The sequence below is a fragment of the Rattus norvegicus genome, chromosome 6, assembly GCF_036323735.1.
Source record: "Rattus norvegicus strain BN/NHsdMcwi chromosome 6, GRCr8, whole genome shotgun sequence".
In the NCBI taxonomy this organism is placed as follows: domain Eukaryota; kingdom Metazoa; phylum Chordata; class Mammalia; order Rodentia; family Muridae; genus Rattus; species Rattus norvegicus.
The window spans coordinates 37,073,497-37,093,249 of record NC_086024.1 but is presented as its reverse complement, the minus strand read 5'-3'; the positions used below and the strand labels follow the sequence as shown (position 1 = coordinate 37,093,249).

Below are 19,753 nucleotides of genomic sequence, written 5' to 3'. Positions count from 1 at the left end.
GGTGTATGTGTGTGTGTGTGTGTGTGTGTGTGTGTGTGTGTGCAAAATAACAATAAAAAAGGGGGCCATGAATTTTAAAGAGGGACATATAGGAGGATTTGGAGGGAGCAAAGAGAAAGGAGAAATGATATAATTATAATATCTAAGATATAATATATATGTATAAGTACACGGGGGGGGGGGGGGCGCTAGAGAGATGACTCAGCGGTTAAGAGCACTGACTGCTCTTCCAGAGGTCCTGAATTCGATTCCCAGCAACCACAGGATGGCTCACAACCATCTGTAATGGGATCTGATGCCCTCTTCTGGTGTGTCTGAAGACAGCTACAGTGTGCTTATACATAATAAATAAATCTTAAAAAAAAAAAAAAAAGCTGGGCAGTGGTGGTGCACTCCTTTGATGCCAATGCTCGGGAGACAGAGGCAGGTGGATCTCTGAGTTTGAGGCCAGCCTGGTCTACAGAATGAGTTCCAGGACACCAGGGCTACACAGAGAGACCCTGTCTTGAAAAACCAAAAATAAATAAATAAATAAATAAAATAAAAATAAATAATAATAATAAAGAATTTTAGGAAGGAAGGGAAGAGGAAGGGAGGGGAGGAAGGAAAATAAAAAGATCGTCTTTCTGTTTCTATAAAAAGATTATATTTTTTTATTATTTTTAAGCTTTTATTATTATTGAAAGGATCGGTAAGGGTTCAGGATCCCCAAGAGCAAGTTCTTAGAACAAAGGAGATTTGTTTGCCCCGGAGGAACAAAGGGCAGGGAATAAGAGACAAAGACTGGAGAGATAGGGGATGAGGAAGAAGGGGAAGGGAACAAGGGAGAGGGAGAGGGGGGAGGGGTGTTTGTCCAGGAACTCACAAAGGACTGCCTCTGGATGAGAGGAGACAGATGGGGCCCACAGGCAAAGGGCGGTTTATAAAGGTAAAATGGGGAATGCTGAGTTAGGATGAGGTGCTTAACTTTAACTGGGCACATTAATCAGGTGATTGAACCAATGGGGGCTTTGGAGTGCTGGACTTCTATGCTGTGATAGCTGGACCTTGGAAGTCAGCCTCAGGAGGAAATAGCCAAATAAGGGAAGGGAGCGGGGGGGGGGGGGGGGGGGCTAGCTGTAGGAATGCAACCGAACAGTTTTTAGCAAAGCAGAGAGAATGGAGAAGGGCAAAGCCAGCCAGAGCCATGTTTGTCGTGCTCAGGCAGCGAGAGTTCCTACAGTTATTAGGGTTCCTTCAATTAATCTTCACACACTGTTGTGACTATTGCCAGCAGACAGTTGTATGGAGGTCAGTTCTCCTCTCCTTCCTTCCTGGGCTTCCATGACTGGTTGAACCAGCCCCATGTCTGTGTAGTAAGCATCTTTATCTGCTTAGCCACCACACCAGCTCTGGTTTTTGTTTCAGCAAAAGGGCTGACAGTATTTATTGCCAGCTCCCCCTGTATCCACGTAAATGGAGTTCGTCCACCTCAGGATCCAAACTGTTGGAGTTAGCCTGACCCATCTGTGCTTTTATTGAGCAGCACCTGCTTTATTCTTCAATTCTGGGTTTCTAGCCAGGGTGCGGTGGTACCCGCCTTTCATCCCAGCACTGGAGAGGCAGGGGCAGGCGGATCTCTTAGGTTAGAAGAGAGCCTGGACTACAGAGTGAGTTCGAGAACAGCCAGGGCTACACAGAGAAACCCTGACTTGGAAAAACAAGTAACAAACCAAAGATTTAAAAATTAAGTAAATAATTAAACAGACAGACTGTACAGCGTAGCTATACCACACTTCCTTAGCACCCCATTGTTGCCACGTATCTACTGTCTCACTGACAGTTATGCTCTGGCAGAAAGCCTGTGGAGATGTGATATGTTTATATCTTCATTTTTCTGTTTTTTAAATTTTTTACAAGTGCTGAAACTTACAAAGACCTACAAGGAATGACCTGTTTGGGGTTCAGACTTAGGAAGGGCTAAAAAGTGGCTCTGGGCTTTTGACACGAGGTTCCTCCTTTTCCGATTCGCATTGACGAATCCATGTAGTTCCGGATGAATTACTAAATGTGTGTGCATTTGCAGCTAATACCCCCAACCTACAGTGTCTGCAGAATGGATTTCGTAACGATGCCCTTGTGCAAAAGCAAGTCCCCTGGCCTTCTTTCCTCTCTGTCCTGGGAGGCAAAGCTCAGACTCCTCTCAGCAGGCAAACCTCACCCTTGGAAAGAGGAACCTGTTTTCCTCTTCTGCCTAGGGCTGTCTCTCCCTTCCTCACCATCAGACAGCTTTGGTTGGACACTTTATACAAAATCTGCACAGCAAATGTCTCAGATGTTCCATTTGCCGCCCCGACCCCCAACCCGGGAAAGGCAATCTCTCCTTATCCCAGGCCTGGTTCAAGTGTTTTATTTACTGTCTGTTCTTTATTTACATATCTGTGTGATATCACCCAGGACTGTGTGTTTACATTTTCTAATGATTCCGTCGATTGTTTTACCTTCATGTCCCAACCCCCACCCTGTCGATCTATGCTTATGAAATCAAAATGGGTAAGGCAGAGGTTCGCAGAGGACTTCCTGAGAATACTCTACATCCAAAGTTCACGTTGTGTTTGTCTTTTTCTGAAATTGAGCTTGGACAAAGATATTGGACTTTGCTATTCTCTTTCTCATTCTCCCTCTGTCCCTCTCTTCTCTCCCACCCCCCCACCCGTGTGTGTGTGTGTGTGTGTGTGTGTGTGTGTGTGTGTGTGTGCACGCACTCCGTAGCTCAATAAGAAATAAGCATACGGATTTATTTCCCGTGTGTGGGTACTGGAGGGCGACTAAGTACCCAGGACCCCAGGAAAGATTCAGAGGTCCATAAACCTTCACAAGCAGGAAAAGTAGATAGTTTGGGGGAGACAGGAAGGACAAGAAAACCTGATCTGCTGACTCTGAAACAGAAAATTAGTCAAAATGCAAAATATAGCTAACAACCTCAACTGAAGGGAGGGGAGCCTTTAAAGGATGGGGGAGGGGGCATGGTGGAACCGCAGCTACTTGGAATGCTGAGAGAGGAAGCTTTGGAATTGGAGACCAGACTGGGTAACATAAAAAGACCCTGTCTCAGGTTGAGGATACATCCCAGTTGGTACAATGCTTGCCTAGCCCGCACGCACCCTGGGTCTGATTCCCAGCACTCTATAAAACTAGGTATAGCACATTTAGGTCCAGCCTAGGCTACAGGGAACCCTCTCTGAAGAAAAAGAAAGCAGATCTTGTTTTACTTTTTAAAAAATATACACTGGGGACTAGAGAGATGGCTCAGCAAATTAAGAGCACTTGTTCAGAAAACAAGTTTGATTCTCAGCACCATGTTGCAATTCATAACCCTGTGTAACTCCACTTCCAGGGGATTTGATGCCCTCGTCTGACCTTCATGGGCATGCGACATATAGACATACATGTAGGCAAAACACTCACATACATAAAATAAATCTAAAGCACAGTATGCATTTTTATATACACAGACCACAACCACCACCATCACCACCAGGTAATCAGTAACTGAAGGGGAAGGGGACTCTTATCTTCCAGACTGCAGCGTCCCTGTGGGTGTCTGAATCTGATAATGAATTTGGGCCAAATTGAAGCAGATCCTACAGGAAAGAGCAGGACGATTCCAGTTAAGCTGTGACTGCTTGAGTTGGTTTAGAAGTCAGGACACCACGGAACCGTCAGGCATTTCTGAGCAGTGCTGTAGGAATACAATGCCAGCCACACACACGCAGACTTACATTTCACTCCGTCCAGAGCATTGCCACTTTGACGTGTAGTTTATGTGGCAGAGGATAATGAGTTCTGACGCCACGGGGTACTTTATAAAGTCACACACAGCACGTCTTTATTTGGTTATTAAACTTTTGGTGAAAATAAAATCTGCTTTTAGACTTCATAAAATTTCCAGTAGAAAAATAGATTCACCTCTCCGGTGTTTTACAAACAAACCTAATCTAAATATTAGGACTTTTTTTTTATCTTCCTTTTTTTTTTTCAACTAACTTTGACTTTCTTTAAAAACAAACAGCAAACCAGAAAAGAAAAACAAAAACCAGAGCCAACGAGCTTTATTTTCATTTCATTCTTTAGGTGTTTTACCTGCATGTATGTCTGCGTGAAAATGTTGGATCCCCTCCCCTGAAATTGGTGGTGACTGACTGTTGTGAGGTGTTATGTGGGTGCTGGGAGTTGAGCCCTGGTGTTTTGGAAGAACAGTTAGTGTTCTTAACCACAGAGCTGTCTCTCCTGCCCTTAAAAAAAAGGCATTATTTATCTACACTGTGTGCGTGCGTGTGTGTGTGTGTGTGTGTGTGTGTGTGTGTGTGTGTGTGTGCATAAGCACCACTGGCTGACAGAAGGGCACTTTAGGGAGCTATCTCTCCCTTTCCATCGTGTGGGTCTCAGGAATTAAACTATGGCTCTCATCCTTGGCCACTGAGCCATCTCACGTCCAACTGCTAAGCCTTTACAGAAAGAGTCCCATGTCCCGGGCCATGAAGTTGCTCCGTGGCCAAGAATTTCCTTGAAATCCTAATCTGCCTGCCCTCACTCCCCTCCCACCATGACAGTTTATTTGGTTCTGGGGCTCAAACTCAAGGCTCTGGCAGGCTAGGCAAGCACTCTACCAACAGTATACACACATCTCAGCCCTTCTAACGTCAGTCTTGACTATTTCAGTTAAAGTTTGACACTAGAGTTAATTCCTTCATGGTGTGAGGGACACCTCAAGTACTTGTACCCACCCGTGGTTGATGGCAGTAGCACAGCTTTGGAGCAGCAACGCCAGTGCACTTTATATCTTTCCCCGGATTCCGGGTTAGAAAGAGAGGTCAGACCGAAAGGTCATTGTCCAAGTTCCCAGGTTTAATAGTCACACTATGTTGGTTCTCTGAGGAATTCGCTATTCTGTTTTGAAACCCCAAGTCAAATTAGGTCTCAAGTTAAGGGACAGAGGAGCTGGAGAGCAACACACACACACACACACACACACACACACACACGAATGTGTAAAAAAATAAAAAAAATTCACAAAGAATCTTCATTTTCTTGTGAAATTTTTTAGAGTTTTATATCTTGTAAAGGATTTTAAAATAAAAATATTCACAAATGCTAATTTCAAGTGCTTTCTCTCTCTCTCTCTCTCTCTCTCTCTCTTTTTTTTTTTTTTAAAGAAAAACGTTAGGGAGAGTGCCACAAGGTGGCACTAAAATCTAGTGAAAATTCCAGTCTCTGGATTGATCTGGTCTGATCTAGTAGGGTGTGATTTACAGCTGCCCCTGGGGGTTGGGGAAACAGCAACAGCAACAAAACCCACAAAACAAACAAAGGGCAGATAAAATAGGTTGCAGACCAGAAATAGATTAGCCCCTTAATGTTGGAAAGATAATTTCTGCCCTCACACTGGTATGAGCATGTTACCCATCATATACTGAATCTATATATTCATAACTCCTGGGGAAGAATTAAATGTAGCCATTGCCTTGCAATGAAAGTGCATTTTGAAGGATGTGGGGCTGGACAAGGGGGTACTATAAATCCCATGCCACCAAGCTTGGAAAAGTTAATCCTATGAACAGTGAGGTCTGTGAAGCCCTTTGACAGTCCTTGAGAAGGCCAAGTGTTTTGAGTGTGAAAAAATGCCAGGAAGAAGCCACAGGAGAATGAGATTTTTCTCCCTCTTTACTTTGGCATACTTTGCCCACTTTGTATTTTTAGCAATTATTTCAATATAGAGATTTGAGCTTGGAACACCCCGTATAATACGTCTGGAAATCAGGAAGTGAGTGGACCTAATCCTGTTTCCTGATTCTTTGTTTTTAAGTTGTTTTTTTTTTTTAAGAACCACATGGTACAAAGCTCTGTTTTATATTTTCTTAATATTTAAAGCTGAAAGACATGGCCAACATTCCCAAGCTATATTAAGACCACAGGAAACAATGCTAACAAAGCAGCAATCAAACGTATTAACTAAGAGGAGAAGAATATGTGTAGATAATATTTTTTCCCGTAACAGGCATATGTGTATATGTGGGGTGTGTGTGTGTGTGTGTGTGTGTGTGTGTGTGTGTGTGTGTGTGCGTAGACTGACTTCCTAAACCAATAACAAACAAAACCATGTGACAGTTCCTTAGGTCTGAAAAACTAGAGCGGGGAAAAACAAAGACTGGGCCCCGAGATGGAGATAATCCAGAGAGAGTATGGGGGAAGACACAGCTCTTCTGGCACTATGGAACAGTATGACCTCATCATATCTGTACAGATACATAGAAACTGTAACATGGGAATCCTATGTGAAAACAGTGGCTACTGACTATATGGGTTTGGTCAGATTATAGCAGAACCTGGTGTTAAGAACTAAAAAAGCTCCACTTTTGAGAAATCGGGTTAGCTCCCAAAGTCATCTGCCCCTCCCCTTATCCCTCTCTCTTATTTTGTTGCCCAGACTGATCTCCAACCCCTTAGACTCAAAACCTCAATCCCTGAGCCTCCTGTGTGTCTGGGTCTACAGGTGGACAGGCCTACCACCACACCAACCATTTACTGATTCTTGAAAAGGACCAGGCATAGTGCTAGGTCTTCAAGATGCTCAGATGACACGAAATCCTGGCCCTCAGACAACTCACAGTCCAGGGAAGGAGACAAAGAAATGGGCACTATCCTCATGGTGGGTCATTTCCTCTACTCTAGATATAGCTTTTTCTTAGCTGGTACCCTTAGCCTAGTCCTCCATGAGGGACCCCAAGCAGCTATATTAAGCCATTTTCTTTCCTCTTTTTTCCCTTTGTTCAGTTTCTCTTTTCGGGGGAAGACCCTCCGTAACTCCCTTTGCTGCTTTCTGCCTTTTCCATTTCTTACAATGGACTGACTTAAATCCTTTAAGATAGGAGGAGGTGTCATCTCCTGCAGGATGGGCTAATTCACCAATTAAGACCTGGTGTATGCCAAGAAACTTTATTCTCTACGTAGTAACCATGTGCCCGCCTGCAAGTCCCCTGTGAGGCTGACTGCATGCCTATTTCCCCAGCTTTAAGCCTTTCTCCTCGATGAGAGTTGTTGGAGTGGATGGGTTTTCTTGCACAGTGTACTTCAAGCAGTTCTCTGGCTTTAGGACTGGAATCAGATGTAATGTCGTAGAACTGGGTGAAGGTTGCCTAAAATGGATGGTTTCTTTTTCAGCGGAATGCCCTCTGTACCTCTCTTTCCTTTGTCCTACAGCTGTGCCTTTTCTAGATTCTCATCTTCTTCACCCGGAGACCTAAGTGCGGGCCTTGAAGAGAAAAGCCTAGAGAGGACTCACCCAGGCCCACACAATTTACTGTGGGCTTCTCTCTGTGCAAAGGCTGCCTCTGAGAAAGTACCAGAGTTCGGCCCAGAGCAGAAGAGGGTTTAGTCACCTAAAGAAAGTAAGAAAGAATGAAACCCTTGGGGTAGGTAACCAAAAAAAAAAACAAAAAACAAAAAACCGAGCATGGGTGTCTGTTTAAGTGAAAACATGATCTCCTTAAAGGCGCTGCCCCTCCCCCCATGTTTGATCGGGAGTTCGATCCGAAGCTAGATAAATATGAAGCTGTGGGAGCAGCCAACGCCCCACAAAAGTGTAGCTCGTCTCGGAACTGCCCGCCCAGACCCGGAGGGCTCCAGGCTGCCTGATCCACAGTGTCGCGCTCAGAGAGGCTGCTACGAAGGCGGAGACCCGGCTGCTACACAACCCTACCCGGCGGTCGCTGCGCAGACTCCACAGTAACCGCCTCTCCCAGCCCGGCGGACAGGGCTGTCAATCAAGCTGACGGGAACCCGCCTTCGGACTGCAGCCGTCGGCCAATCGGAGCTAAGCTCCGCAGCGATGAGCTCAGCCCTGTGGCTTCCCATTGGGTGGCTATATTAAGAAAGTGGCCGGACTCTTTAAATAGCGGGCGCTAGGGCCGCAGCCCGCATCTGCCACCGCAGTCCGCTTGTCGTCGTCTGCGCCCCTGTACCCTAGGTCTGGAGAAGAACCCGCCCCGGGAAAGAAGCTAGGCCGGGTCCGCAAAATCAGCCATCGACTCGCACAAAGCAGCGCGACTCCGGGACAGCCGAGAACACTACCCGGCAGCAGCGCGGCGACACTCCGTGCATCGTATGCCCCTGCGCCCCTGCCGCGGCAGCCGGAGCGCCCCGAGAGAACGCTCCACCGCGGGGTCCAGGTGCAGTTAGCGTGCCTAGCCCGCATCGCGCGGTCGCGGGAGAGCGGGAAGCGGCAAGCAGGGAGCGGGACGGCGGCGAGGCGCTCGCGGGCCCCTCCTGCTGCCCGCGCCCGGCGAGCTCATGGCGGCCATCCGCAAGAAGCTGGTGGTGGTGGGCGACGGCGCGTGCGGCAAGACGTGCCTGCTGATCGTGTTCAGTAAGGACGAGTTCCCCGAAGTGTACGTGCCCACCGTGTTCGAGAACTATGTGGCGGACATCGAGGTGGACGGCAAGCAGGTGGAGCTGGCGCTGTGGGACACGGCGGGCCAGGAGGACTACGATCGTTTACGGCCGCTCTCCTACCCGGACACCGACGTCATCCTTATGTGCTTCTCGGTAGACAGCCCGGACTCTCTCGAGAACATCCCCGAGAAGTGGGTGCCCGAGGTAAAGCACTTCTGCCCCAATGTGCCCATCATCTTGGTGGCCAACAAAAAAGACCTGCGCAGCGATGAGCATGTCCGCACGGAGCTGGCCCGCATGAAGCAGGAGCCAGTGCGCACGGATGACGGCCGCGCCATGGCGGTGCGCATCCAAGCCTATGACTACCTCGAGTGCTCGGCCAAGACCAAGGAGGGCGTGCGCGAGGTTTTCGAGACGGCCACGCGCGCCGCGCTGCAGAAGCGCTACGGATCCCAGAATGGCTGCATCAACTGCTGCAAGGTGCTATGAAGGCCGCGCCCTGCCTCACGCCCTTGCCAGCGTGGCTCCCCCTCCTTGGCCCGGTCGCCCACTAACCGGGAGAAAGGGAGACCCGTGCCCCCGAGGACACCACCAGACTGCCTGACATCTGCTGGTGGCTCTGGCTGGTCACGCTGAATATTAGCGTGGGCACCGAGCTCCCCCCTTCCCAGTGTCTGTGTGTGTCCAGCTGTGTGGCACAGGCCTGGGCGCCCTGCTGAGTGCCAAGGGGTTCCTGAGCGTCCTTTTCTAAAGAGCCAGGCCTCGAAGTGTGGTTGTGTGTGTGTACGACTCCCTACACCCCTACCCCACTCCTGCCCCACCCCCGCCTCTGGTTTCCCCAGGGGCATGCAGAGTGGTTGAGCCCCAGCAGATGTTCGCTTGTAACCAGCAAGCCACTACTGTTGCTCCATGTCTGTAACATAGACCCCCTGGAATCACGGGAGGGGAGGGCTGGGGAGGATGGGGATGTTACATAAATACAGATTTTATTTTCGGAGGCAGAATGGTATTGTTTAGTGGTGAGTGGTGTGACCAGGGCCCATGAGCAACTCTTCCCAGGCTGGGTCAGGAGCCCACCCATCCAAGCATGAACTGGACTCGGCCATCTTTCCACACCCTGGGAAGACATTTGCAACTGACTTGAGGTTGAGAGGAAGCAGCTCCCAGACACAGTGTCTCCTGGGCCAAGCCCCAGCGAACCTCCTTTCCAGCCACCTGCAGAGGATCCAGGGTGTGCTGTGGGGTCACTTTTGCCATAAGCGAACTTTGTGCCTGTCCTACAAGTGAACATTGTTCAGTCGAGAGACTATTGTTGCTGAATTTATTTAAAGGCTGAAGCTTTTTTTGTTGTTGATGAAAGAATTCTTTGCACAATTGTCCCATTGTTTGACACCCAGTGCACTTGTCATTTGCATAAGGCAGCATTTTGACCACACTTGTATGCTGTAACCTCATCTACTTCTGATGTTTTTTTTTTAAAACAAACTATGATGACTTTAAGGAGATTACAAAAAAGATTCTAATTTTTGCTTTGTTTTCTTGAAAAAAATGTCAACCATGTGACTTTTTAAAAATTTGTGTAGCATACACACAGTTTTGGTAAAGGAAGGCAACACGTATTGGGGTCTATTTAAACCTCCCTCCCTCTCCCCACAAGACAAGTCTCTTCATCTATGTGAAATTTTCTGTACATTCTCTGTGCAGAGCAAAGCTTCCTCTTCCTTATTCCCTCCTTTCCCAGCCCAGTGGTACTTCTACTAAATTGTCTTGTTTTGTTTTTGTTTTATTTTTTTTTAAATAAACTGACAGATGACAAAGTGGTGAGCTTATGATGTTTACATAAAAGTTCTATAAGCTGTGTATACAGTTTTTTATGTAAAATATTAAAAGACTATGATGATGACATTTATAAACGGCTCCTGTGGCTTAATAGTGTCATAGAAAACGTCTGAAGTGGGGGGTAAGGGAAGAGACCCTTTCTGGAAGTAACTGCTTCTATATGGTAAATATGGTCAATGAACCTAGCACCTTTTAGGGGTTGGGTGACCCCAAGAGGCCAGGTTATTCCTGTCCGATTCCCTGAGGCGGATAAGCTTGTCAACCAGACACCCAGAGTGTACTGATTATTGTGCATTTAGTCCTATTACATGAGGCCAAAGATCTTGGTTTGACTTCATCTGTAGGTCTTTTAAAAAGTATCTGAGGTTTATTCTGGGGTGCTGCTTGTCTCACTTTGACAACAAGAACATTAAACCTAGATGACTTTTTTTTAAAATGTTTTTAGGGGTGGTTAATCGCATGCAGGACCAGGCTAGGAATTAAGTGGTGGGGTATAGCCCGGTAGTGGTGGGGTAGTGGTGGTGGATGCCTTCGATCCAGCAGAGGTGGGCGAATCTCAGAGTTCAAGGGTCTATGGAGTGTGTTCCGGGACTACAGAGAAACCCTGTCTCAAAAACAAACAAAAATACTCCCAGAAACTAAGCTGGTATCTCTGGGGAAGGGATGTGTGTGGCGTTCTTGAGTGGAAGCTTTGGGAGGGAGTTGAAATAAGGAGCTGGCTCTTTAATTACAGAACTTTTGCCTGAATGTTTACAAAGAAACCCATGATGCCTTCCTCTAAGGACCAGAAAGGGCCCTGGGTGACTAGAGCAGACTTTGAGACTTGAATTTGAGATTCAGTATTGAGGCCCCCTAATTTCAGACAGGCTTCCTTCTGCAGTGTACTCTGGCTAGACAGGCTGGTTTGGTCTTAGGAGACCACATTAAAACCCTGCTGTAGACGGGAGGGCTCAAACCTGCCAGCTCCAAGAAGCTTCCAGGGAAGGGTGCCAACCTCTCCGGTCTACTTCAGGGCTGTGTTTTTGCTTTTGGCAGCATTGCTTTCTGGGTTCTTCGAGCTGGGTTGCCACCCTCTCCGCGCCTCACCCCCACCCTCCACCCCCTGGGTCCAAGCTGGGGAGGCCTCCTTTGAAGTCGTATGCTTCAAAGAAGAGGCTTCTGTTTTCCTGTCTTCCCTCAGACACTGAAGCACTTTTTGTGAGCTCAGAAAAACCTGTCTGTGGTGACCTTTCACCCATTTAAGCATTTAGGAGCCAGCCTCTAGCTCCGCAGCGCCAGGGCCCATAGGCCAACAGTAGGGGTTTGTTTGGGCTCTGCCAGGAGTGCAGAGGCTGGGTCCACCCTGGGTGGCTACTTCTTTGGGCAAAACTTGCTCCTTCCCCGTCCAACACCATTCCTCTTTATCCCACAGTTCATTTCTTTTCATTTTAGAGAGAAGTCTTCCCAATGAAAAACCGTGTTTACTTGCACATCTCAGAGTCAGAGTCCTCCCGTACCAGGGAGTGCAGGAACTCTCTGTTGGGGAAGAACTCAGGCTTGGGCCAAATGCCCAGAACTGAGCTCTGCAGCCTGCTGTCTGAGAGCCTGGAGACCCCGTCTCCTGAAAAGGCCCATTCTGGACTTCCTGCCAGTGCAGAGCTGCCTGGTACCCAAGGCTGTTTGTCCGTGTTTGGGGGAAGACCAACACACAGATATTGCACGGCAGCCCAAATCACACTTGTTTTAAGATTCAGGGCACTTACTACAGTATTCCCGCCAGAATGCACTCTTTCCTTACACCAGGACCCGACTGGAAAATATAAAGATGGATTGCTGTAGGCTGGAAAATCAATTAGGAAAGAAAGGTAAAACATCTGGTGTTATTCTTAGGATATGAAAATTCATTTTGCACATTTAAAATAAACGCGTCGAGTTCATTTAACAGCCAGTTGAACTGTTTTTCGGAAAAATAGTGGGGTGGGGGGCGTTTTCATTGATCCTGGACATTTTACAGTAAGGGGCGTTGTCTAGAATTCTTTAATCTTAATTTTAATTCAGTCTGCATTGGAAGGTCTTTTCCACATGTATCTTAGTAGACTCAAAATGGGGATTTTAGAATTTGTGTGACAGGAATCATGTGGTGATCTGGTTAAAACGCAGATCGCCGCTAATGGTCGCCTCAGAGTTTCTGATCCAGTCGGTCTTAGTGGGGGTGTGAGAAACGAGAGTTTCTGATGGAGCCCTAAATGACATTGGTGCTGTGAGGTCAGGGACCACGCTTGGAGGGTGTGTGTGGCTTGGGATAATGGAGAGTGGGCAAGCAACTTTCACATTAAAGTGGACCAACTTCTGCAGACTTCTGATATGTCCTGCATGACTTCCTTCCCTGGGGAGCACAGAGAGGAAACAGAACACTTTGTTCTGTATCAGCATCTATTCTGTTAGTCCGATGAGATGGGCATTACAAGAGCAATCCTTGCCCTTCAGGAACTAGGTCACAGCTTCTGGCTCAGGCAAGGGTAGCCATGCCCTCACCGGGAGCGAGCATCCTCGGTTAGGTGGGGACGCGCTCAGGGCAGCGGTTCCAACATTTATCTCGAACATTAGGGAAGATGTCATAGAGGAAGTCATTTGAGTGGGTGAAGTGTAAGTGGAAGGAATAGTGAGGGGGAGGGTGGGCAACTGGGCTATTAATGATTTGATGACATGTATGGATGGTTTCTTTGTTACTCGTTAGGCGTGGTCTCTTTGGGGTGGGAACTGTGTGTATAGCCCCTCTGGCAAATATTTCTTCATTCAATCCTGTGCTCTCCCCTCCCATCCACAGCTCAGAATGTGCCTGGCAGGCCAGGGAAGAAGGTGGTTACTGATTATTTCAATGCTTTCTCTGTGTCTTCCAAGAATGCAGTGCAGACCTGGGCTGGTTTTGTAAAAACTGTGCTCCTGGGTAACACATCTCGGATCAGTAAAGCAATGAATACTCAGATGTACCTTGTGCCTCAGTTTCTTGGATATTTACCACATCCCTTGGTTCACCTTCAGGCTAGAGAAAGAACCTGGGTAACCAGACTATGTCCCTAACCCTCAACGGCCCACATAAGAGTCTAGAGGACTCAATTCATTCTTCCCTATTCATTCTCCCTCTACCCTTTGAGACAGGGTCTCCTATAGCCCAGGCTAGCCTTGAAGTAGCTATATAGTGGAGGATCAGCTTGAACTTGTGATCTTCCTGCCTCTACCTTTTGAGTGCTGGGATTACAAATATGCATGTTCTACCATGCGCTGTTTATATGGTGTTTGGACCTTAGACGTTATGCATGCTAGGCAAGCACCCTACCAACTGAGCTATGTCAACAGTCCATCTTGTTTAACCTTGTAGTCAACAAAATACTAGCTGAGAGACCCTGGGTTAAGTACTTTGTGAAGAGTTTGGCATGCAGTAGATAAATAGACTTCATCTCCTCTCTCATTAAGACTATTCCATCTAGTATTATGTACGTCTAGGTAAGCAACAATAATAATATTAGCCAAGGTTGATTGACTATGCACCAAGTGTTATTCCAAGCCCTTTGTTTACGATTTTATTTAATTCTTATATTAATATCTGTGATTACATAGCAAATCATTGCAAAGCTCAGTGGCTTAGAAAACCATTCATTGCCTCAGAGTTTTCTATAAATCAGGAATTCAGGCACGGTCGAGCTGTGTTTTCTGGCGCAAGAGCTTTCTCACAAGGCAGAAATCAAGTGTGTTCGTGGTCACAAAAGTCCTAGAGACTGGAACCTAAGGCTGTCTGGCTTCAGGACAACAATCTGTGTCGGGATTATGATTTGAGAAAGGTAAAACTGACCGGAGTGTTGAGGACAGGTGTGTGTGTGTGTGTGTGTGTGAGATCTTGAGGAAAACTTTACCACGGTCCATTAGAAATGAGGAACTGGACATTGGAAGGTAAAGCAGATGGGAGGCAGGAAGGAGAAGCTGTGAGAATCTTAGTGGGAGTCACCATGGCAACCTCAGGACCTTGGCATAAGTAACTTTGAGAATGTCAATGCCATTATTTAAGCCACAAATAAGAACCAAATGAGCAGATCCAGGTAAAGGGGATAAGAAGGCAGTACTGAGTTTGGTTTCCTACATATCGTGAGCCGAATATCTTTGGCGATGACCGCTGCCCTTACTTCCTGTATCCGATTATTATTCCAGGTTCAGGTCATAGAGAGAGGCCTCGATTTTTGTGGATAAGAATAGAGTCTCTGAAGCAAGGACTTTCCCGGGTGTCCTAGTTAGGGCTTCTATTGCTGGGATTAAAGCTGTGTGCCGCCCCTGCCTGTCCATAGATTCTGAAGACTGAACTCAGGCCCTAATCATTGTACAGAAAGAACTTTGCCAATTGTCTGTCTCCCTAGTTCTATCACCAGCACCACCGCCACCAGCACCACCACCAGCACCACCACCAGCACCACCGCCACTGCCACCAGCATCACCAGTACAGCTGCCATATTGCTCTGCTGGAGACTGAGCCCAGGGCCTGATGCCTGCGTGCTAAGCACGTGCTCTACAATTGAGCTATATCTACAGCCTAAATCAGTTCTGTGTTCAGGCCGGGCTTTGCTCGCTGACAATACCATTGGAGAAAAGGCCTTCTTCTCTGAAACCTCCTCGCCCCCCCAGCAAAAGTGCATGATGCCATCAACCCAGCCAGGTCTCTGGGAGGAGGTGGCAAAGCTCCTGAACCAGACAGCAGCAACGCGTTTCCAGGGCTGAGAGCCACCTCCACAGGATCACCTGGGTGGCTGCGTGTACTCAGTCTGTCACACTGTGGGCTTAGCCTCAAGTTTCAGAGGAAGGTGAGCAAAGGTGTGAGTCCTTTGTTGGCAGTTTGGCAGAACGGAAGCCTGTCTCTCCATTTCAGAAGGGCCAGGGGAAGCAAGCCTCTGGCTTTCAGGACTCATCTCTGTTTACTGGTTTGCAAGTTGGGAGTTCGCTTCTCTCTTCAGTCCTGAAAAGGTAAGAATCAAGTGTTACAAGAAGTGAGTTTGATCCGTTCCATTTTGTTCCAGAGCTTGTTTGACCTTTGGATAAACAACTAAAACCTTCTAGAAGCACCTCAAAGGGATGCAAGAACGCACGTGCTATTTGAATAGCAGAAAGGTTTTACGTGGATCCCTGACAGTATACAAAGTATTATTTATATGAGCGCTTAAAAAAAAAAAAAAGCACTTGTAAAATATACACTCTTCAGCAATAGCCAAATATGGAAGGCGTGGATATGGGATCGCATACGCAGGCAGACTCTGGAAATGGGGAGAGCCATGCCTGTCCTTTCCTTTGCATCGTGCGTTCACATGACTACGAATTCCACCCAAGGATGTCTGGAGTTGGCCAAATGGAGACCCCCAAGGACGTAAAGAAGGTAACATGAACCTAATAGCTGGCCTGGATTCTCTCTGGGTTTAGTTGGGCCCCAGAGGAATTGTTCAGAGTTTTAACCGTTTGAGTGATGATAAAATCTGTGTGGTGTACAGATGGTTCCCGGCTGAATCCGACAGACTAACCCAAGGCAAAAATGCAGCAAATGCACAAGCAATTCAAAAGGGAAAAGGGCAAACCTGGCAGAGCGAGCCAGGCATTTTCTCCCAGGCTTTGCTGTGATCTGATGCCTCTGGGCGACATAGCAACCAAAAGTAAACACAGAGCATCCAGAAGGATCTGCAGGATCACGAGTGGGGTGCAGGGGGAGGCCTGTGATAGCAGTGGCTGAGGTCACAGGCACACGTCACCATCCCCTCCATTTCTATTATCCCTTTCGTCCTCGGCTGATGATGAAAGAGATCCATCAAGTGAGGGGCAGAAGAGTAGGGTAGGAGAGGGGGGGCACCTCCCTTCTGTATGCACAGGGAGCTCACTGTGTCCCTTCATCTTCCACAGCAGCATGGATAGTAGGGGGTATCTGGAAAGCCGAAGCTCACAGACAAAAGGCCTGCACCATCTCTGTCATGGACAGCCTGGGCATCTTGGGCTAATTGGTGAGTATGTGTGTGTGGGGGGCATGTGTGTGTGCATGTGTATGTGTGAGGTGTATGCAGGTGTGTGGGTGGGCCTCTGTGCATCAGAAAAGGATGCTGGGTATCAAATATCTTTATCTCCATTTTATTTGTTCGATGTGGGTTCTTTTACTGACCCTAGAGCTTTATTTGTTTGTTTATGTAAATTTTTTATTTAGCTAGTCTAGCAGCCAGCAGGCCTCAGAGATTCTATTTAGGCTCCCCTCAGTGCTGGGCTTTATGGTAACCGCACCTGACTTCTGGGGTCAGAACTCCAGTCCTCCAATCCAACCCTTAACTGCAGAGCCATCTGCCGACCCTCCAGGGTCAATTATATTTTATACATGATTGCCTCAGCCTTTTTATTTGTAAAATAATTTCAAAGATTAAACGTGAAATGTTGGCACGGTGCCTAGTTCATTCGAAGTCCTCAGACAGCCTTGCGTGCCAACCTATGAGTGGATTCCTCTCAGTACCTTAAGTGTGAAGTGGAAATGGGAGAAATTTAGCTGAGTCTGTGACTGTGTCACCGTGAAAACTCTTTATTTGGAAGATCTTTCTTTTTGCTTTTATTTTCCTTTTATTAAAAATAGATTTTTCCCCCTCACATAATATATACTGATTATGGTTTCTTCTCCCTTTACTCCTTCTAGGTCCTCCCACCCAACCCCCCATCCAGATAAACCCCCTTCCTGTCTCCAGTTAGGAAAATAAAAATAGGCATTTAAGGTATAATAACAATTAGCAAAATAAAATATAATAAGATAAAACAAAAATGATCCCGTCAGACTTGGATAGAAGAGCCTTTCAATCTTAAGGTCCGCAGAGGATTGTATGGCACCCATTATTTGGCATCGTCAGCATCTGGTGCAGGAGCCAGCACATCACAGCTGCGTAGTGACTACACAGTCACCGAATCCTTCCTGGGGCTCAGGGGGCCTTTGATAAACTGGAGACCCTGAGAACTGCACGGATGAACTTGGCAGCTTATGCAGGAAAGTAGTGCCTGCCGTGGAGGTCCCAGGACAAGTGGCAGCAGAAATGGAATCCTTCCGCTGTGCAGTAGAAGGGTCTGGGACCAACAGATTTTCTTCCTAAGAGCAACGTGCTCCTGAATGTTCAGCAGAGGCTGCTCTGGCATGGTGCCAGTCTGATGACTCATGGACTCATAACTCAAGGATCTCGGCTGGCCCGAGCACAAAGCTGCAGGGGCACTGGCCAGCCCCACCTGCATGACATACTCATAGACAGAAGGGGCACTGGTAACTTGCCAGGGTGGCGTGAGTCCCGGTAGAGATGTTGACCACCCGTAAGAAATCCAGACATATACACTACAAAGAATTGTCTGTTAATCTCCTGTGAGCAGGGTGCAAATGTACTAGGCTCCGAATATAAGGGTTTCATCTGTAAACTAAGAACGCAAGTTTCTGTCTCTTTGCAGCCCAGGCAAATCCTCAGACTCAACCATAAAGAGTGGAAAGGAAGAAGGGAGGTTGGCTTGGTCATTTGACGGCCAGACTGTGAGTGTCAGAGCCCAGAGTCTGCTGGGGAGTTCACTAACTCCAAGGCAACTGAGCTCGCTAATCCTTTTAAGTCAGGACAGACTTGTTTGTCTAGCAGGGAGGGAGGAGTGAAGCTTCATTAGACTGCAGAAGTGGACAGGCTGAAGAAAATCCCCTTAGACAGGTTGGTTGGCTTCACGGCCCTTGTTTTAACTTTCTTGTCAAGGCATATTGAAAAAAAATTTATATCACCAGGGCAAAGCACCAGCTGGAATTTCTTGCTCAAAGCAAATCTCTCCATGCCCACCTTGGCCACAACTTCAACCTTTTCAGAAAACTGCCCTTGAACTTTGACCTTTTGGTAATGCTTGACCTCGATGAGATCTGGACTGTGTTTTGGCAAGGGTAGTCACTAGCGAGCGGGGTACTTGACTGTTCCTGGTTCACATTAAAGGGTTTTGGGGTTTGGTTTGGTTTGGCTTGGCTTCTTTCTAAGTGACTTTGAGATAGAATGTCAGATCAATTCATCTGTGTCAGATTCTAAATTCGAAGAAATTTGGGGCAAATTTTGGAATATCATGAGGTGGGAAGGTTGCCCTACGGTAATTGGCTATAGAGGGCAGAGTTGGTTGTGTATAGTGTGACTTCAGGTTTTGGCTGGCAACAGGCTACCTCAGCCGGGTTCATTCTGACTCATCCTCTTCAAATCATGCTGTGATTGGTCAGGCCTCTCCTTCACTAGGTCAAGGGTCAAAATGCTATTTGAGTTTAAAGATGCAGAACCTGAGCTGGGTAGATAAAAAGTTTCTTTTTAAAAGTGGTGGGTGAGGGATTGGAGATTTAGCTCAGTGGTAGAGCGCTTGCCTAGCAAACGCAAGGCCCTGGGTTCAGTCCCTAGCTCCGAAAAAAAGAAAAGAAAAAATAAATAAGTAAATAGAATAATAACAATGTACACTAAGAATTGTGTATGATTTTTTTCCCTTAGAAAAAACATGAAATCTAGAGGATAAGATTCTTTCTGTAGGTAGTAGCTTTTTCTCTGGGCTTTTAGGGCCCGGGAGGGGCAAGTTTCTGTTGCTTCAGAACTTGAGACAACAACTATCATTCAATTTCTATGACAAACTTCCTTGACCTTTCAAGGCTGGAGTTAGTTGGTCTAGTTTCTGTGGTTAATTGGGCACTGTCAAAGCCTGGGTAAGTTATAAGACAAAAAGGCTTCTGGTTCTGGAGGTTAATAATATATGTGTATGTATGCATATCTTTTAGATTTTCTTTCTCATAAAGCCACCCGTAATTCAATCATTACTCTACTCTGATGACATCATTTAATCCTATTCACAATCCAGAAGCCCTTTATAGTTGGTATACAGTCCTACCTTCTTTTTTTTTTAATTTATTTATTTAATGTATGTGTGTACACTGTAGCTGTCTTCAGACACACCAGAAGAGGGCATCAGGTCTCATTACAGATGGTTGTGAGCCACCATGTGGTTGCTGGGATTTGAACTCAGGACCTCTGGAAGAGCGGTCAGTGCTCTTAACCACTGATCCATCTCTCCAGCCCACGGTCCTACCTTCTTAATACCTTGCAATGGCCGTTAAATTTCAAAACATTCATCGTTGGGAAGGATGGAGGGAAGATGCCCTAGTCACATGGCTACCATATAAATACCAGGAAGGTTACATCTAGTTACACACAGTGAAGCTTGAATATGGAGGGAAAGAACTTTAGTTGAGTCTTTGTCTGCCTTCTCCTCCTCTCTTCGCTTTCCCTACCCCCTTCTCCTTCACAGATCAGAAGGCATGTTTATGATTAACCTGTTCTCAGACAGTGAGGGCAAACTCCCCTGGGAATGACTTACCTGACCCCCCCAGACAGGGCTGACTTCCCCAGCATGTGATCCTCTGTTTAGGTGGTGTTGACTTCACATTTGCATTACTTTTTTGAACAAGGAGCGT

General features: G+C 46.9%; 1 protein-coding gene across 1 annotated transcript; it reads left to right on the top strand.

Annotated features, from left to right (window-relative positions):
- Positions 1-8,045: 8,045 nt before the first annotated feature.
- Positions 8,046-10,220, top strand: Rhob (ras homolog family member B). Its single transcript, NM_022542.2, has one exon. It carries the CDS (start codon positions 8,329-8,331, stop codon positions 8,917-8,919), a length of 591 nt encoding a protein of 196 aa, NP_071987.1. The 5' UTR covers positions 8,046-8,328; the 3' UTR covers positions 8,920-10,220.
- The last annotated feature ends 9,533 nt before the right edge of the window (positions 10,221-19,753 follow it).